The sequence below is a fragment of the Arachis hypogaea genome, chromosome 1 (assembly GCF_003086295.3).
Source record: "Arachis hypogaea cultivar Tifrunner chromosome 1, arahy.Tifrunner.gnm2.J5K5, whole genome shotgun sequence".
In the NCBI taxonomy this organism is placed as follows: domain Eukaryota; kingdom Viridiplantae; phylum Streptophyta; class Magnoliopsida; order Fabales; family Fabaceae; genus Arachis; species Arachis hypogaea.
In genome coordinates, this window is record NC_092036.1 from 21,057,207 (window position 1) to 21,069,909 (window position 12,703).

The 12,703-nt window shown below is 35.7% G+C and overlaps 1 protein-coding gene across 1 annotated transcript; it reads right to left on the reverse strand.

Moving 5' to 3' along the window:
- Positions 1-1,847: 1,847 nt before the first annotated feature.
- On the reverse strand, positions 1,848-4,189 carry LOC112800345 (uncharacterized protein At4g06744). The gene is made up of 2 exons (XM_025842581.3): positions 3,120-4,189; positions 1,848-2,733 (listed from the first exon to the last, which is right to left on the reverse strand). Exons 1-2 carry the CDS (start codon positions 4,130-4,132, stop codon positions 2,112-2,114), a joined length of 1,635 nt encoding a protein of 544 aa, XP_025698366.1. The 5' UTR covers positions 4,133-4,189; the 3' UTR covers positions 1,848-2,111.
- Positions 4,190-12,703: the final 8,514 nt, after the last annotated feature.

Below are 12,703 nucleotides of genomic sequence, written 5' to 3' on the forward strand. Positions count from 1 at the left end.
TAAAAAAAGTGTTACGAAATTAAGTAACAATGATTAAACCATATGTAGGCTAAAATAGTATTCTTAAATTAACTAGATTATATCCAGATGATTGTTATTAAAGAAAACCAATGAAATATGTCGTTATACGCATTTTGCGGCGGTTAGAATAAAAACCGCTGCTAAATACAATCATAATTAAGCATCACCGCTAACTACCGCGATATGCGCCGCAATATGTCATTTGGCGGCGGTTCAAGAAAAATCGCCGCTAAATACAATCCTAATTGCAGCCTTGTCTCTAACCGTCGCGATATGCGTCGCAATATGTCATTTAGCGAATTTTCACCGCTATCTGTCAGATTTGTTGTAGTGGTTATAGCGATGAAATTCACCATATATTCACTAAAATTATGTTTTCCCTTTTTTTATTTTTTTCTCTCTGCTAAACTTTCTTACGCCATAATCCTCCCCAGTTTTAATTCCAAAATAAGTTTTTCATTTGTTGATTTTCACGAGAGGAGAGATGCTAAAATCAAGAAGGTGGAATCAATATACTAAAATATTGAGATTCTATTTTTTATTTTAAATAAAAAATATTTCATTAACATCAGAAATTATTAATGAGTAATATTTATATATATTTTTCACATATTTTATAATAAAATAATCAAATTTTTTATAGTAGAATAATCAACAATATACTCAATTTTGTTATAAATATAGCAAATAACTATAACTTTATTTTTATACTTTTATTTTAATTTTAATAATAAATATAAACACAATTTAATTATTTTATTTAGAAAAATTGATTATAAGTGTGAATCAAAGTAATCATATTATATTATTTATAAAATTTAATTGTAAATGTAAAATATTTGGTCTTTTTGTATTTTAATAGCTACTTTGCATAGATCGATGATGGATGAGTAATTATTTGCAAATTGTTTGTGATTATATAACATTAATATGAGTAGTAATACCTATTTTCTCAATAGTATTTATTTGACAGCAATATTGTCTTTGTAAGTTGTAAGTATTTTCAGTATTTAGTATTTGGTGGATACTACAATGAAGATGGCATAATTGTCTTCATATGAGTATATTTCTTTTTGACCTTTGGATGATGGATTGTATGGTTAGATTTTGATATTTATAAAAGTGTTGTTTTTGTTTAAAGTGTGGCTAAATAAATAAACCACACTTTTAACCAAAGCATCTTCATGAGAAGATATTTTTGCCATCTTCATTGTAGTATCCACCTTAGTATTTTGGGACACATTTTTGGGTCCTGTGTTGTCTGTCGGTGCATCTTTTTGTGTGTGTGGAAAACAAGTGTTTATTAGTGCCAGTGCAGAAGTACGTATCATTATTTTATGCTTCTTTTGCCCTCTTTTTCTTTTTTATTTTTTATTATTTTTAACTAATAGTAAAGACAAGAATCCAATGATTACGTATTCTCCATGGGTCATGGGACGTACAGAATGAAATAATTTACATTATCCTAACTTCCCATCATCTTTTATCTCCATTAAAATTGACATATCACAGTTATAAAGAAAATAATCTTGTAGTAAATAAAAATAATATTTTTAATATGATCAATTTATTTTATGATAATTATTATCACGAGATTATTATATAGTTATGAAATTTTAATAGCACATAAAAAGTATAGTTAAAATTTAAGATCACAAACTATTATTATTATTATTATTATTATTGGTAATAGTTGAAAAGAAAAAGAAAAAAATAAAAATCTAAACAAATTTGAATCTAACGACTCATGAACTTGCAGGTAGACTTGTCACTTGTGTCTCCGAAAAAGCTGGAACCAAATTTATTAGGTTTAGCTTCGATGAAAGTACTTGAATACACTTATTTTTATTCATTATTCACCACACAGATATTGCATAATGTAGATACGAATACACAGATATTTATAAAAAGAAAAGCAAGTGCACATGCAGGTGCAGTTGGAAGCTAATTAAGCAGATATACATGATAGTTAAATAAAATGAAAATTGACCACAATCTTTTGTTGACTTAGTGGACAATAATGCTTGACTATATACTACAGTGTATAGTGTACTATGTAGGTGAAAAAGGCGCATTAATTGCGATCACAATCATAAGCGATGAGGTCTGAGAGTCTTATAGGTTACCGGCTCAGGCGGTGAAGAATAGAAAGAACTATCTTCTTGAAGCAGCTGCGCCGCTGCGGCTTGGGAGTGTAACTGCGAGTAGTACGTTTTGCAAGGGATGTAATGGAAAAATTTGGGGTTAGAGCATGGTTTCACATTGGAAAAGAATGCGTGGCATTCTTCCGGTGATCTTTGATTAGGAAGCCCCAAGATGCAGTTATTGTTGACGTCAAGAACCTTGTTCTCTATCAGCTTCAAGCACTCAGGACCAACTTGGGTAAAGTAGTTGTCCGACAACGACAAGTTGCCGTTGTTGCGGAGCCCCGGGAGAATGCAGACGATCTCCGGAACTGCACCGTACAGCTGGTTGCTTGCAAGGTTGAGGAACTGAATGCTTTTTAAACATCCGAAAGAGTGAGGAATGGGACCCGTAATGATGTTCTTGCTCGCATCAAAGACTGTCGCCTTGCCGAGCAAGCCTATCTCGTAGGGCAGGCATCCGTCAAGGTTGTTCCCCAAGAACAGCACTTCGGTTAGCGTCTTCGAAGCTTTACCAATGCTGCTTGGGATCGTGCCGCTAAATTGATTGTTGGCGAACGTGAGGTACCTGGAGGGAGGGAGGAACTTAAGGAAATTTGCTCGGGAAATCGTAACAGAATAAACACGAAAATTCATCTTTAAAATATTTTTTGGTGACTATCTATTAAAATATTTTTAATTGAACATATTAATTCTTAAAAATTTTTATTCATTAAAAATACTCAAAAATTATTTCCGTAGAACATATTAATCCATCAGTAATTTTCAATTAATTTTTTAATAAAATTTGTGTTATTTAACAATTTAATCTCAAAAAATATTATTATAAGATAAATTAATTTTTCTATAAAATAACGAAAGAATGAAAGAATCAATTTATGTGATAAAAATAACTCTTAGACCATATAAAAAAATTTATTGGGAATATTGAGTCAAAAATCTTTTGTGTCTTACCTGGCAGGAGTTGAGCCGAAATTACTAGGGAGGTTGCCGGAGAAGAAGTTGTTGTTGATGAAGATAACATCGAGATCTTGGACGAAGAGTTCCGGTGGAATTGGGCCGGAGAGTTGGTTGAACCTAATGTCCAGGAATGTTAGATTCGTAGCCTGAAGAACTTGCATTGGGAACGCACCTGAGAGCTTGTTGTTGCTGAGGTCAAGTTCGTAGAAATACTTGAACTTTTTAACGGATAAGTCTGGGAGGTTGCCGCCGAAGCCGTTAGAGTTAACGTGGAAGAATGTGAGCTCTGGAATTTCGCCCAAGACATCGGAAAGCTTCAATGTTCCGTTTTTAACACCGGTGATCTGGGCTTGGTTGAGGTCTATTCCGGCCACAGCTGTCTCCTTTGAGTTTGGATATGTGGCGCACCTTATCCCATTGTACTTGCATGGATTTGAGCCTTTCCAGTTATTAGTGTACCCTGTTTTGTCAACGATTTCAAATTTCTTGAATTTTAGAAGTACTCCTCGTGCTCTTATCAACCGTGTCTGTGGAGGAGGACGAGGAGGTGGTGGTGGTGGTGGTGGCGGAGGAGGACGCGGCGGCGGTGATGGAGGGGGACAAGTAGGTGGTGGAGGTGGTGGTGGTGGTGGTGGTAATGGAGGGGGACACGTCGGAAGTGGAGGCAGCGGCGGAGGAGGAGATGATGTGGGACACGCTGCTGGTGGTGGAGGTGGAGGTGGAGGAGGAGGAGGTGGTGGTGGTGGTGGTGGCGGTGGTGGAGGAAGAGGAGGGGGACATGCCGGTTTGGGAGGAGGAGGAAGAGGAGGAAGAGGAGGGGGACATTCGGGTGAAGGAGCAGGGCCAGGATAATAATAACCAGGGCCGCCTGGTCCTATGATAATCTCCAATGCTTGTCTTTGCCGCCCGGCCTCATCTTTGCCGATGGCGAAATATGGGAAGTAAAAAAGCAAGAAAGTAGATAGCATGAATAAGAGCAAGGCGTTAATGGATGTGATGGTGCCCATCTTTCTCTCTCGACACAACTGTGCCACATGCAATGTATTATGGCATTAAATAATCAACTTTGGTCCTATAAACTATACTATATATATGCATCACCAAAAATAATCCCGTACACCTATTAACCATACAAAATGGATATGTACATGATATTGAACATATAATATGTTAATTTTAGATTTTTGTTAGATATGTAGGGCATACTATATATGTTAAACAAAAAATATTATAGTTTTAATTTTCATATATTTTTTAAAAAAAATTTTTAATTTCTTTTTAATTATATAAAAATATTATATAATTTTTATTTAATAATTAATAGTACATACTATTTCTAAATTTAATATAAGAATAATGTCACAGACATGCTCATACTTGATCGTATTTTAAAAAGCTAAAGCATGTTTAAATAAGTATTTTTATTTTTTATTAAGATAAAATTAGATATGTAAGACATATGTGTGACTTAACTAAAATGTGTTTTAAAGTAAGATTGGTAGACTAATATATGTGTTTTGAATTAAGATAATAAAACTTCTCACGATAAAAATATAAATTTAATGGTAATTACTTTTTTATTTTATCAAACCTCTGTTTTTAATTTTTTTTATTACTTGTTTTAGTAAGCGGTATTGAATAGAATTAATGCTAATGTTAGTATGAATTCCAGTTCCATTTTTAACAAATTAAAGAAAAAATGAATTGATACAAAATTTAAAATTGATTATAAATTTTCAAAATCAATTTTGGATGGTTTGATTGGTATATGTTTTCCATTTTAAAAGAAGCACCTTAATTAAAGTTAAAAAAAGAAAACAAAGAAAGAAAGGAAGTAGGACCCTTTTGTGCTATCATTGAGATTTGAGATCATTTAGTTTATTACTAGTATGATTACTACCAATGTCCAATGGGATGTTTACTATTTCGGACAGAATAACATAGACATCCACCTAGATGGCTAGATTTTGGGGTGTGCAAGAGCTAATTCAGACCAGTTAGTTTGGGTCAAATTTGGTCTGCCTTTGTTTTGACTTAGTTAGGTTCGAAGTATAGAAAATTTACTCTATTTGATCAGTTAATCAAGCTAAGTTTATAGCACTTATTATTTTTACTGTGCTATATCTGAGTGTATCACAAAAACATAAGATATAATAGAATGTAATTTTTATTGTTATGGCCTTTAAAAAATTAGAAGAGGTTTACAGTGCTGTGATGGCGTTCAGGTGTTGTGGAGAAATCGGACGGTCCGATTTTATGCAGGTGAGAGAGGACACAAATCGGACCGTTTGATTTGTGTCAGATAGTGATTCTGTTTGCAAAGATATCAGACTAAGCGATTTTATAAAAGGAGATGAGAAGATTTTGGGCCAAAGAAATCAGACCCAGCGATTTCTTGGAGATGAAAAATTTTTTTTGGCGGCCAACCACAAAACGGATTGTCCGATTTTAGTGTTAAAAAAATTTGAAATTGGAGCAAGCGGTTGGACGGTCCGATTTGAGCTTTATAAATACTCAAACCAAAACCGATGTACCAACCAACTTTCTCATCTTCTTCTTGTCACAGTTTTGAGTTCTCTGAAGCTCAAAGTTTTCTTTCTCATCTTCTCTATTCCATCATGAATGATAGAGTAAGATTAAAAATGTATTATCATGGCCAAATTTTATTACAAACATTTGAAGGAGTGAAATTTGTGGGTGAAAATCCATTAGATGTTGTGATTCCATTCACACTGTCATTTGAAGAATTAAAAGGTGTGATTTGTGAGAAGAAGAATCCTCAAATACGTAGGGGAGTGTCATGTATTCTGTACAGATATTCTGTATCTGTATTTGGTGGGTTCGTTCAATTTCAAACGAAATATGTAACCGATGAAGCGAGCATGCAAGAAATGTTTTCAGTGTATCTTGAAAGCCGGTCCCGAATATCATTCATCGAACTGTATGTTGAGTTTGAGCAATCTGCAGCGGACCGAGATATTGAATTAGAAGATTACAACAGTGATAGCGAAGAAGATTTTGAAAGTAACTACGAGGTCGTTGATTCAGGTGTAGACGAAGATCATGCTGACGATGCTATGGTGGCAGATGTGGCGGATATGACAAATGCACTAGCAAACCAACAACCATTTGAGGAGCCGACTTTCATGCGGTCATTGGATTTAGAGGCATGCACCAGAGTTTTCTCAATATGTAAATGCAGGTATGTCATCATTTTAAATTAAGATTTGTTAAACTATGATTTCTGCATAGGTTTTGAGTTAGGACAAATATTTAAGACAACAGTAAATAGGCAAAATATAGAATATAATTAGTAATTGTTTAATGTTTAATTATCAAGTAAACATGTATGCTGAGAAATTTAGTATTTTCCATCATTGTTGTTAAAACCGGACCGGACCGGCCAGTTCGATCAAAAAACCATTAAACCGAATCGGTCGGTTCGACCAAATAACCATTGAATCGGATTGTAAATCGGTCCGGTCCGATGATGAGACTACACATGGTAACGAACCAGTGTGAACCGGTCAAATCTAAAATGAACCGGTTAAAACTGAGTCAATAAGTTCAACTAGTGACCCACCGATTGAACCGATTAAACCGGTTGAACCCAGTGACCTGACTGGTTCGAGCATCAATTTGGTTCTGGTAACTATGTTTTCCATTGTTGTGTGATTATTAGTTTATTAAATATCGTTTCATGACCTAGTTGATAAACTTATTAACTTTTGCATCATTTATTCTTGATTTACGGATCATTTTGATTAATGCGACACATATTTAACAGTTATTTATGGAACTATAAAATTTGTGATGTGATTGCAGCAGAGTTTCCCATTATGCCAGATGGTGAATTTACGTGGGAATGGAATTCAGTTCTAGGGAGGCAGTAATTAAGGCGATGAAAGATTATACTATCCGCATAGGTGTAGATTATCGAGTGCATGAGTCAGAACCGACGACATTCTATGCTAAATGCACCCAGTATGGTGCAGGATATGATTGGCTGATCAGGGTGAGTAAAATGTCCAGAAAGTACTATTGGGAGATAAGGAAGTACAATGGTAGTCACACCTGTACTAGGGCCACCATTTCTCAAAATCATTCGAAGCTGGATTCCAACACAATTGCAGAAGCAATAAAGCCATTGGTAGAAGTTGACCCATCTATAAAGGTAAAATCAGTGATTGCGGAAGTATAGTCAAAGTTTAACTACACCATAAGTTATTACAAAGCATGGTTGGCAAAACAGAAGGTAGTGGAATCAATTTTCAGAGGTTGGGAAGCTTCATATGAAGCCTTGCCGATATGGTTTGAGGCCATGTGTCATAAGGAGCCATTCGCAGTCGTTCATTTTAAAACAATGCCTGCGTATCAGGGAGATGACTTGGTTCCTACTATTTGTGTACTGTACTGAGTCTTCTGGAGTTATTACCCTTGTATTAGAGCATTCAGACATTGCAAGCCAATAGTGTAGGTAGACAGAACTCATTTGTATGGAAAATACAAGGGTTGTTTGTTGGTTGCAGTTTCACAGGATGGCAACAACAACATCGTGCCTATTGCATTTGCGATAGTTGAGGGAGAGACATTTGAGGCTTGGCACCTTTTTCTTAGTAACTTGTAACAACATGTTGTGACATGTGATGGTGTGGGCCTTATCTCCGATCGGCACGATTCCATTAGGTCAGCTATTTCTCGTAGTAACGAAGTTTGGTCTCCTCCCAAAGCATTCCACATGTTTTGCATCAGACATATAGAGTCCAACTTTTTGAAGAAGTTCAAGGCTCTATATCTGCAGAAGCTTATCGTCAACATCAGTATGATAGTTATGATTACAGTTACTCTTGAACCCAGTTATTACGATGAACATTGTTTATAGTAGGTCATTTTTTATTGACAGGATACTTGCGAATAGTTCGCGAGTACGAGACACGTTATCAGCGTTTACGCGAGTGGGTGAGGCTTATACCAATTGGTTGGATCGGATTCTATGTGAGCAGTATGTTTTAGCATTTGATGCGGGATATCGATGGGGTCATATGACCACCAATCTAGTGGAGTGCATCAATTCGGTACTGAAAGGGGCTCGCAATCTTCCAGTCACTGCACTTGTTAAGACAACGTTTTACAGGCTTAATGAGTTGTTTACCCGAAAAATGGAATGTGTGAGTCTCAGGGCACCATCTCTCAAACAGAGCATTAATCAATGCCGACTAACATTGGACAATTCCAATCTGGGAAATGTGATAAAAGCCTGTCTCCCGTAAATATCCCTCTAGAATCTAATTGTACCGGTCTGGTGGTATGTAGTAGTCACATTGCAACATCCGTGAACCCTACAAAACATAGTCACGATTTCACATTAAACAAATATAATCTTGTTTAATTAACAACTTAAATTTATCATAGTCACATTTTTATGATCACATAACCAGTAAAACATAATTATGTTAACAACTATATTATTAACTACTCAAAATACACTAACTTTAACTCACAAAAAATTCACATCTATATTTTTTACATCCTAACGGTTATCAATAAATCTTAAATATAAATCTAATTATGATGGTTTTCAGTGGCTAAGAGAAGGGGGTTGAATCTTAGCCCCCTTTTTGCTTGATTACACTTGCTGGTCTTAGAGGAGACTTTTTGATTTTTGTCTCGTCCCTAGCCACGAGACTTTTATTTTTGTCTCGTCACTTGGCACGAGATATTTTTTCAATTTTAGCTCCTATGTAGTAGAAACAGAAATGGAGTAGAAGAGAGAGAAAATTACACCCAGATATATTATGGTTCAGCTGCGAAGTGCAGTGCATCCTACATCCAGTCTCTATCACAACAATGATGGAATTTCACTATAATCTTCTTGATTACAGACTGTAAAGTGCTAACCCAACTTACAAGGGGATTTTCACAGAATCATGAAACACAACATAGATGAACAAAGGAACACTAAGGACATCTATGACTTTTTCTTTTAATTTTGCACTCTCTGCCTTTTTCTGCTCTATGGATTTTTCATACAAACCTCACTATTTGCCTTTTTCCATGAGACTCAAGACATGACAAAATTAAACAGAAAAATTACAAAACAAAATACATTGAAGGAGAAGAAAATATGTAAGCTTAGGTAGATATAAGAATTCTGTGCCTTGCACTCTCACTGCTTACTTTGAACTCCGTTTTTTCAAACCGTGATTGTTCACCCTTTTTATAGAAGAGGGAAGCCTCCACAGTTGAAAAAAAACCCAAGCTTAACTTCTTTTCCTTCACACATAACCGGTTCGGCCAAAGAGAGAGAAGAGGTAACTCAAGCAAAACCCAACATGCAAATACCTCTAGTTCTTCCTTGGTCATCACTCTTCATCAATCCGAGCACTCCATCCTTGGCTTTCTCTCCAAGATGAATTTCTGGCCCTTGATGCTTCATGATGATGATGGCTTCATCTGCTCCAATCTCTGCCTCTTCCATCACGTAGCCACCCTAGCTACCTTCTGTGGTGGTTGAGAAGAATCAGAGACAAACCATTCCTCCAAGGATCTTCTCCTTGCTGGCCGAATCTTCTTCAACCATTTTTGGTATGGAGAAGCTAAGATCCCATCACAAAATCTTTCCACAAGTGATAAGAATCTCAGCTACATCATACTTTTTGTTTTCTTTTTCTTGCCATCAACTTGATGGTCTTGTAGCTTGCCTTTCCTTCTTTTTGATAGCTCAAAGTCTCCATGGTTTGTTGTGTAAGGACCGAAGAAGAAAAGAAAAGTGATGAGAGAGAAGAAAGAAATCTGAACATCATTGAATTAGGAAAGAGAATTAAATTAATTGAAATGATTCTTCCCTTATTGAGTAGCGTGTAGCATATTTTGCTACAATCAAATCAGATGCCCTTTTTCTTTCTCTCTCATTGTTCCCATGCAATAAATGGTAATTGAATGAATTTTGGAATCCATCACATGGTAATAAGCTTAGATCCGTTGGAAGTAATTTTTGCTTTCTTCATCACTTGATTTCGGATCAAGCATGAGTGACTACTCATCAAAAATAAATTTGGGCTTTCTAGTATCAGCATTCAAACTGGCCCAATTGATAAAATATTTCAGCCATCATTTGTATGGCAAAAGTTGAGATCCGTTGGAAGGTATAAGGCAAATAATAACATTTGCTTTCCTGGTGGATTTTTTTTTTTTGGATCATGCATTGGGGCGAATAGCAAAGCATGTTTAACTTGGGCTTGTAACAATAATGGATCAATTTTTCCCAAGTTAACATAACAATCAATTCAGCCATATAATATAGAAACATTCAACAAGGCTGAATGTGTATCTTGATTTGGGCCTGCAACAATTCTATTTTTCGGCCCAATATTAAACCTGCATCACAAAATTATTAATTAACACATGTTACATGAAAATCATAATTAATAATTTTGCAATCATTATTTCAATAATGTTTGTTCATCATCAAAATAAATATGATTTTTCCAAACTCATCAATCTCCCCTTTGATGACAAACATTATTAAAATTGAAATGGAAAGAAATTTAAGATTGAGTAAAGAATACTCCCTTTGAATTTTGAATTTCTCCCCTTTCAAATTGTCACATGGCTCTCCCTTAATATATGCTATTTTACCAAGGGAAGTACTAACCTGTAACATTTTAATCAAGCTTCAAGTAACAATGTTATTTAGCATATTCATTACATGATGCTAAATGCTTGATTTATGAGCAGATTTGAATGATATACAAAACTCATTTGTTATCAATAATTTGATTTTCTGCTCAAACTCTAATCAACCAAGAAATTTTGAACATAAATTGCTGTTTTTAAAATATTTTCCAATCAAATCAGAGCAACATACTTATGGTAAGAAAATATTTTTAACCACATCATGATCACAGCAATGTTCACATTTATTTCCATACACAATGCTTAAAGGAACTGCCAAAAATAACTTATTCGGCAAACATGTTTACCAAGATGAATTAGAATATTCCTATTCCACTGGTAGCAAGCATATTCATCAAGATAAGACTTTTACAAGAATCAATTAACAGCCAGGCAGCCATAATATCAAAACAAATACATCACAATAACCATAATATCAAGTATTAGGTGAATCCTTTTAACAAGGGTGATCATGAATTCTCAAAAGAGAATTTCATCCCCTATTTTTCATTTTCAATTTTCAGCACTTTCTCCCCCTTTTGTCATCAAAGGGGTACCTGCAAAAAGAGTTTGACACAGGAAACATAATATGCAAAATATAAAAGAATATCACAGAGTATCATAAAGTATCACAAAGTATCAAAAAGTATCAAACCCAACAAAACATAATATCATATTGAGCCTACTTAAGCCAATATCCTAAACTAAACAGAGAATTAATCATTAGATAGATGAAGGTCAGATTCCTCATCCTCGTCCTCACTTGCATCTCCCAGTTCCTTCTCCAAATTTTCTAACATCAAACTGACCCTGTCCTTGCATCTCATCCAAGCTCTTTCACTTACATATGCCAGTTTGCGTGCCGCCTTGTGAGATTGGATCATGAATTCGGACATAGTTGAAAATTCGGTAAGAATTTCTCTAATGGACTCGGTTGTTTTGGATGACTCAGGTCTGCTCTCATAGTCACTCTCCGAAGCCATGGATTTCTTGCTCTTGGTTCCTTTAACAGCTCCACCTCCTTTGACCATTGACACTTTGTTTTCTACTGCCTCATTCAAAAGGTCAACTTTAAAAAATTCAAAGATACTGGTTAAGAACATACCATAAGGCAGATTTGCCTTTTTGGTGCTTCTTACCGAGTCCCACATATGGCGGATCATAAGATAACTGAAAGAAATAGGAGTAGAGGTAACAAGTACAAATAAAATGAGAGAGTCATAATATGTTACTCTATTGTGAGAGCCGCTTTGAGGAGTCAAGATGTGGGTGATGATCTTGTGCAGTAGCGAATTGATGGGACCAAGGGCTTTATGGGTAGGGGTAGTACCATCCAAACCAGAGACATTTTCACAGATATGTTGAAGAACAACCCTATAAGTAACTCCGACTTGAGCATCCCATTTTTCGGCCATGTATGCTTTCGACCCTTCATCTTTGTACCCCAAGGCCGTCCCAATGGTTCCAGTGGCAAGAGTGATGTGAACCCTTTTCACATATGAGTGGATGGTGCCATCAATGAGTCTCATGTTGGCATAGAATTGTCGGACTAAGCCAGGGTAAGTTGGTTTTTGAATGTGAAGTAATAGAGTCCATTGAAGCAATTCAAACAGAGGAGATACATTTATTCCTTTGTTGGAGAGATTGTCAAGGTTGACAAGGTAGGTTAGACAGAGATGACGCCTTTCCAGAACATCTTTGTGGAATTCAAATGAGGCGCAGGAGTTGAATCTGGCAGGGTCATAGTGGGAATGTGTTTTGCTGAACTTGTTCTTGAATTCCATGGATTCCAAGTTGGCAGGTTCGGTGGTGTCGTGCAGTACAAAACCGTCTGTCTTCTGAGTACTCTTTCCAGGGATAGCCTTCTTGGGTGGTGAATGCGGTGGTGATGGAATGGAAGATGT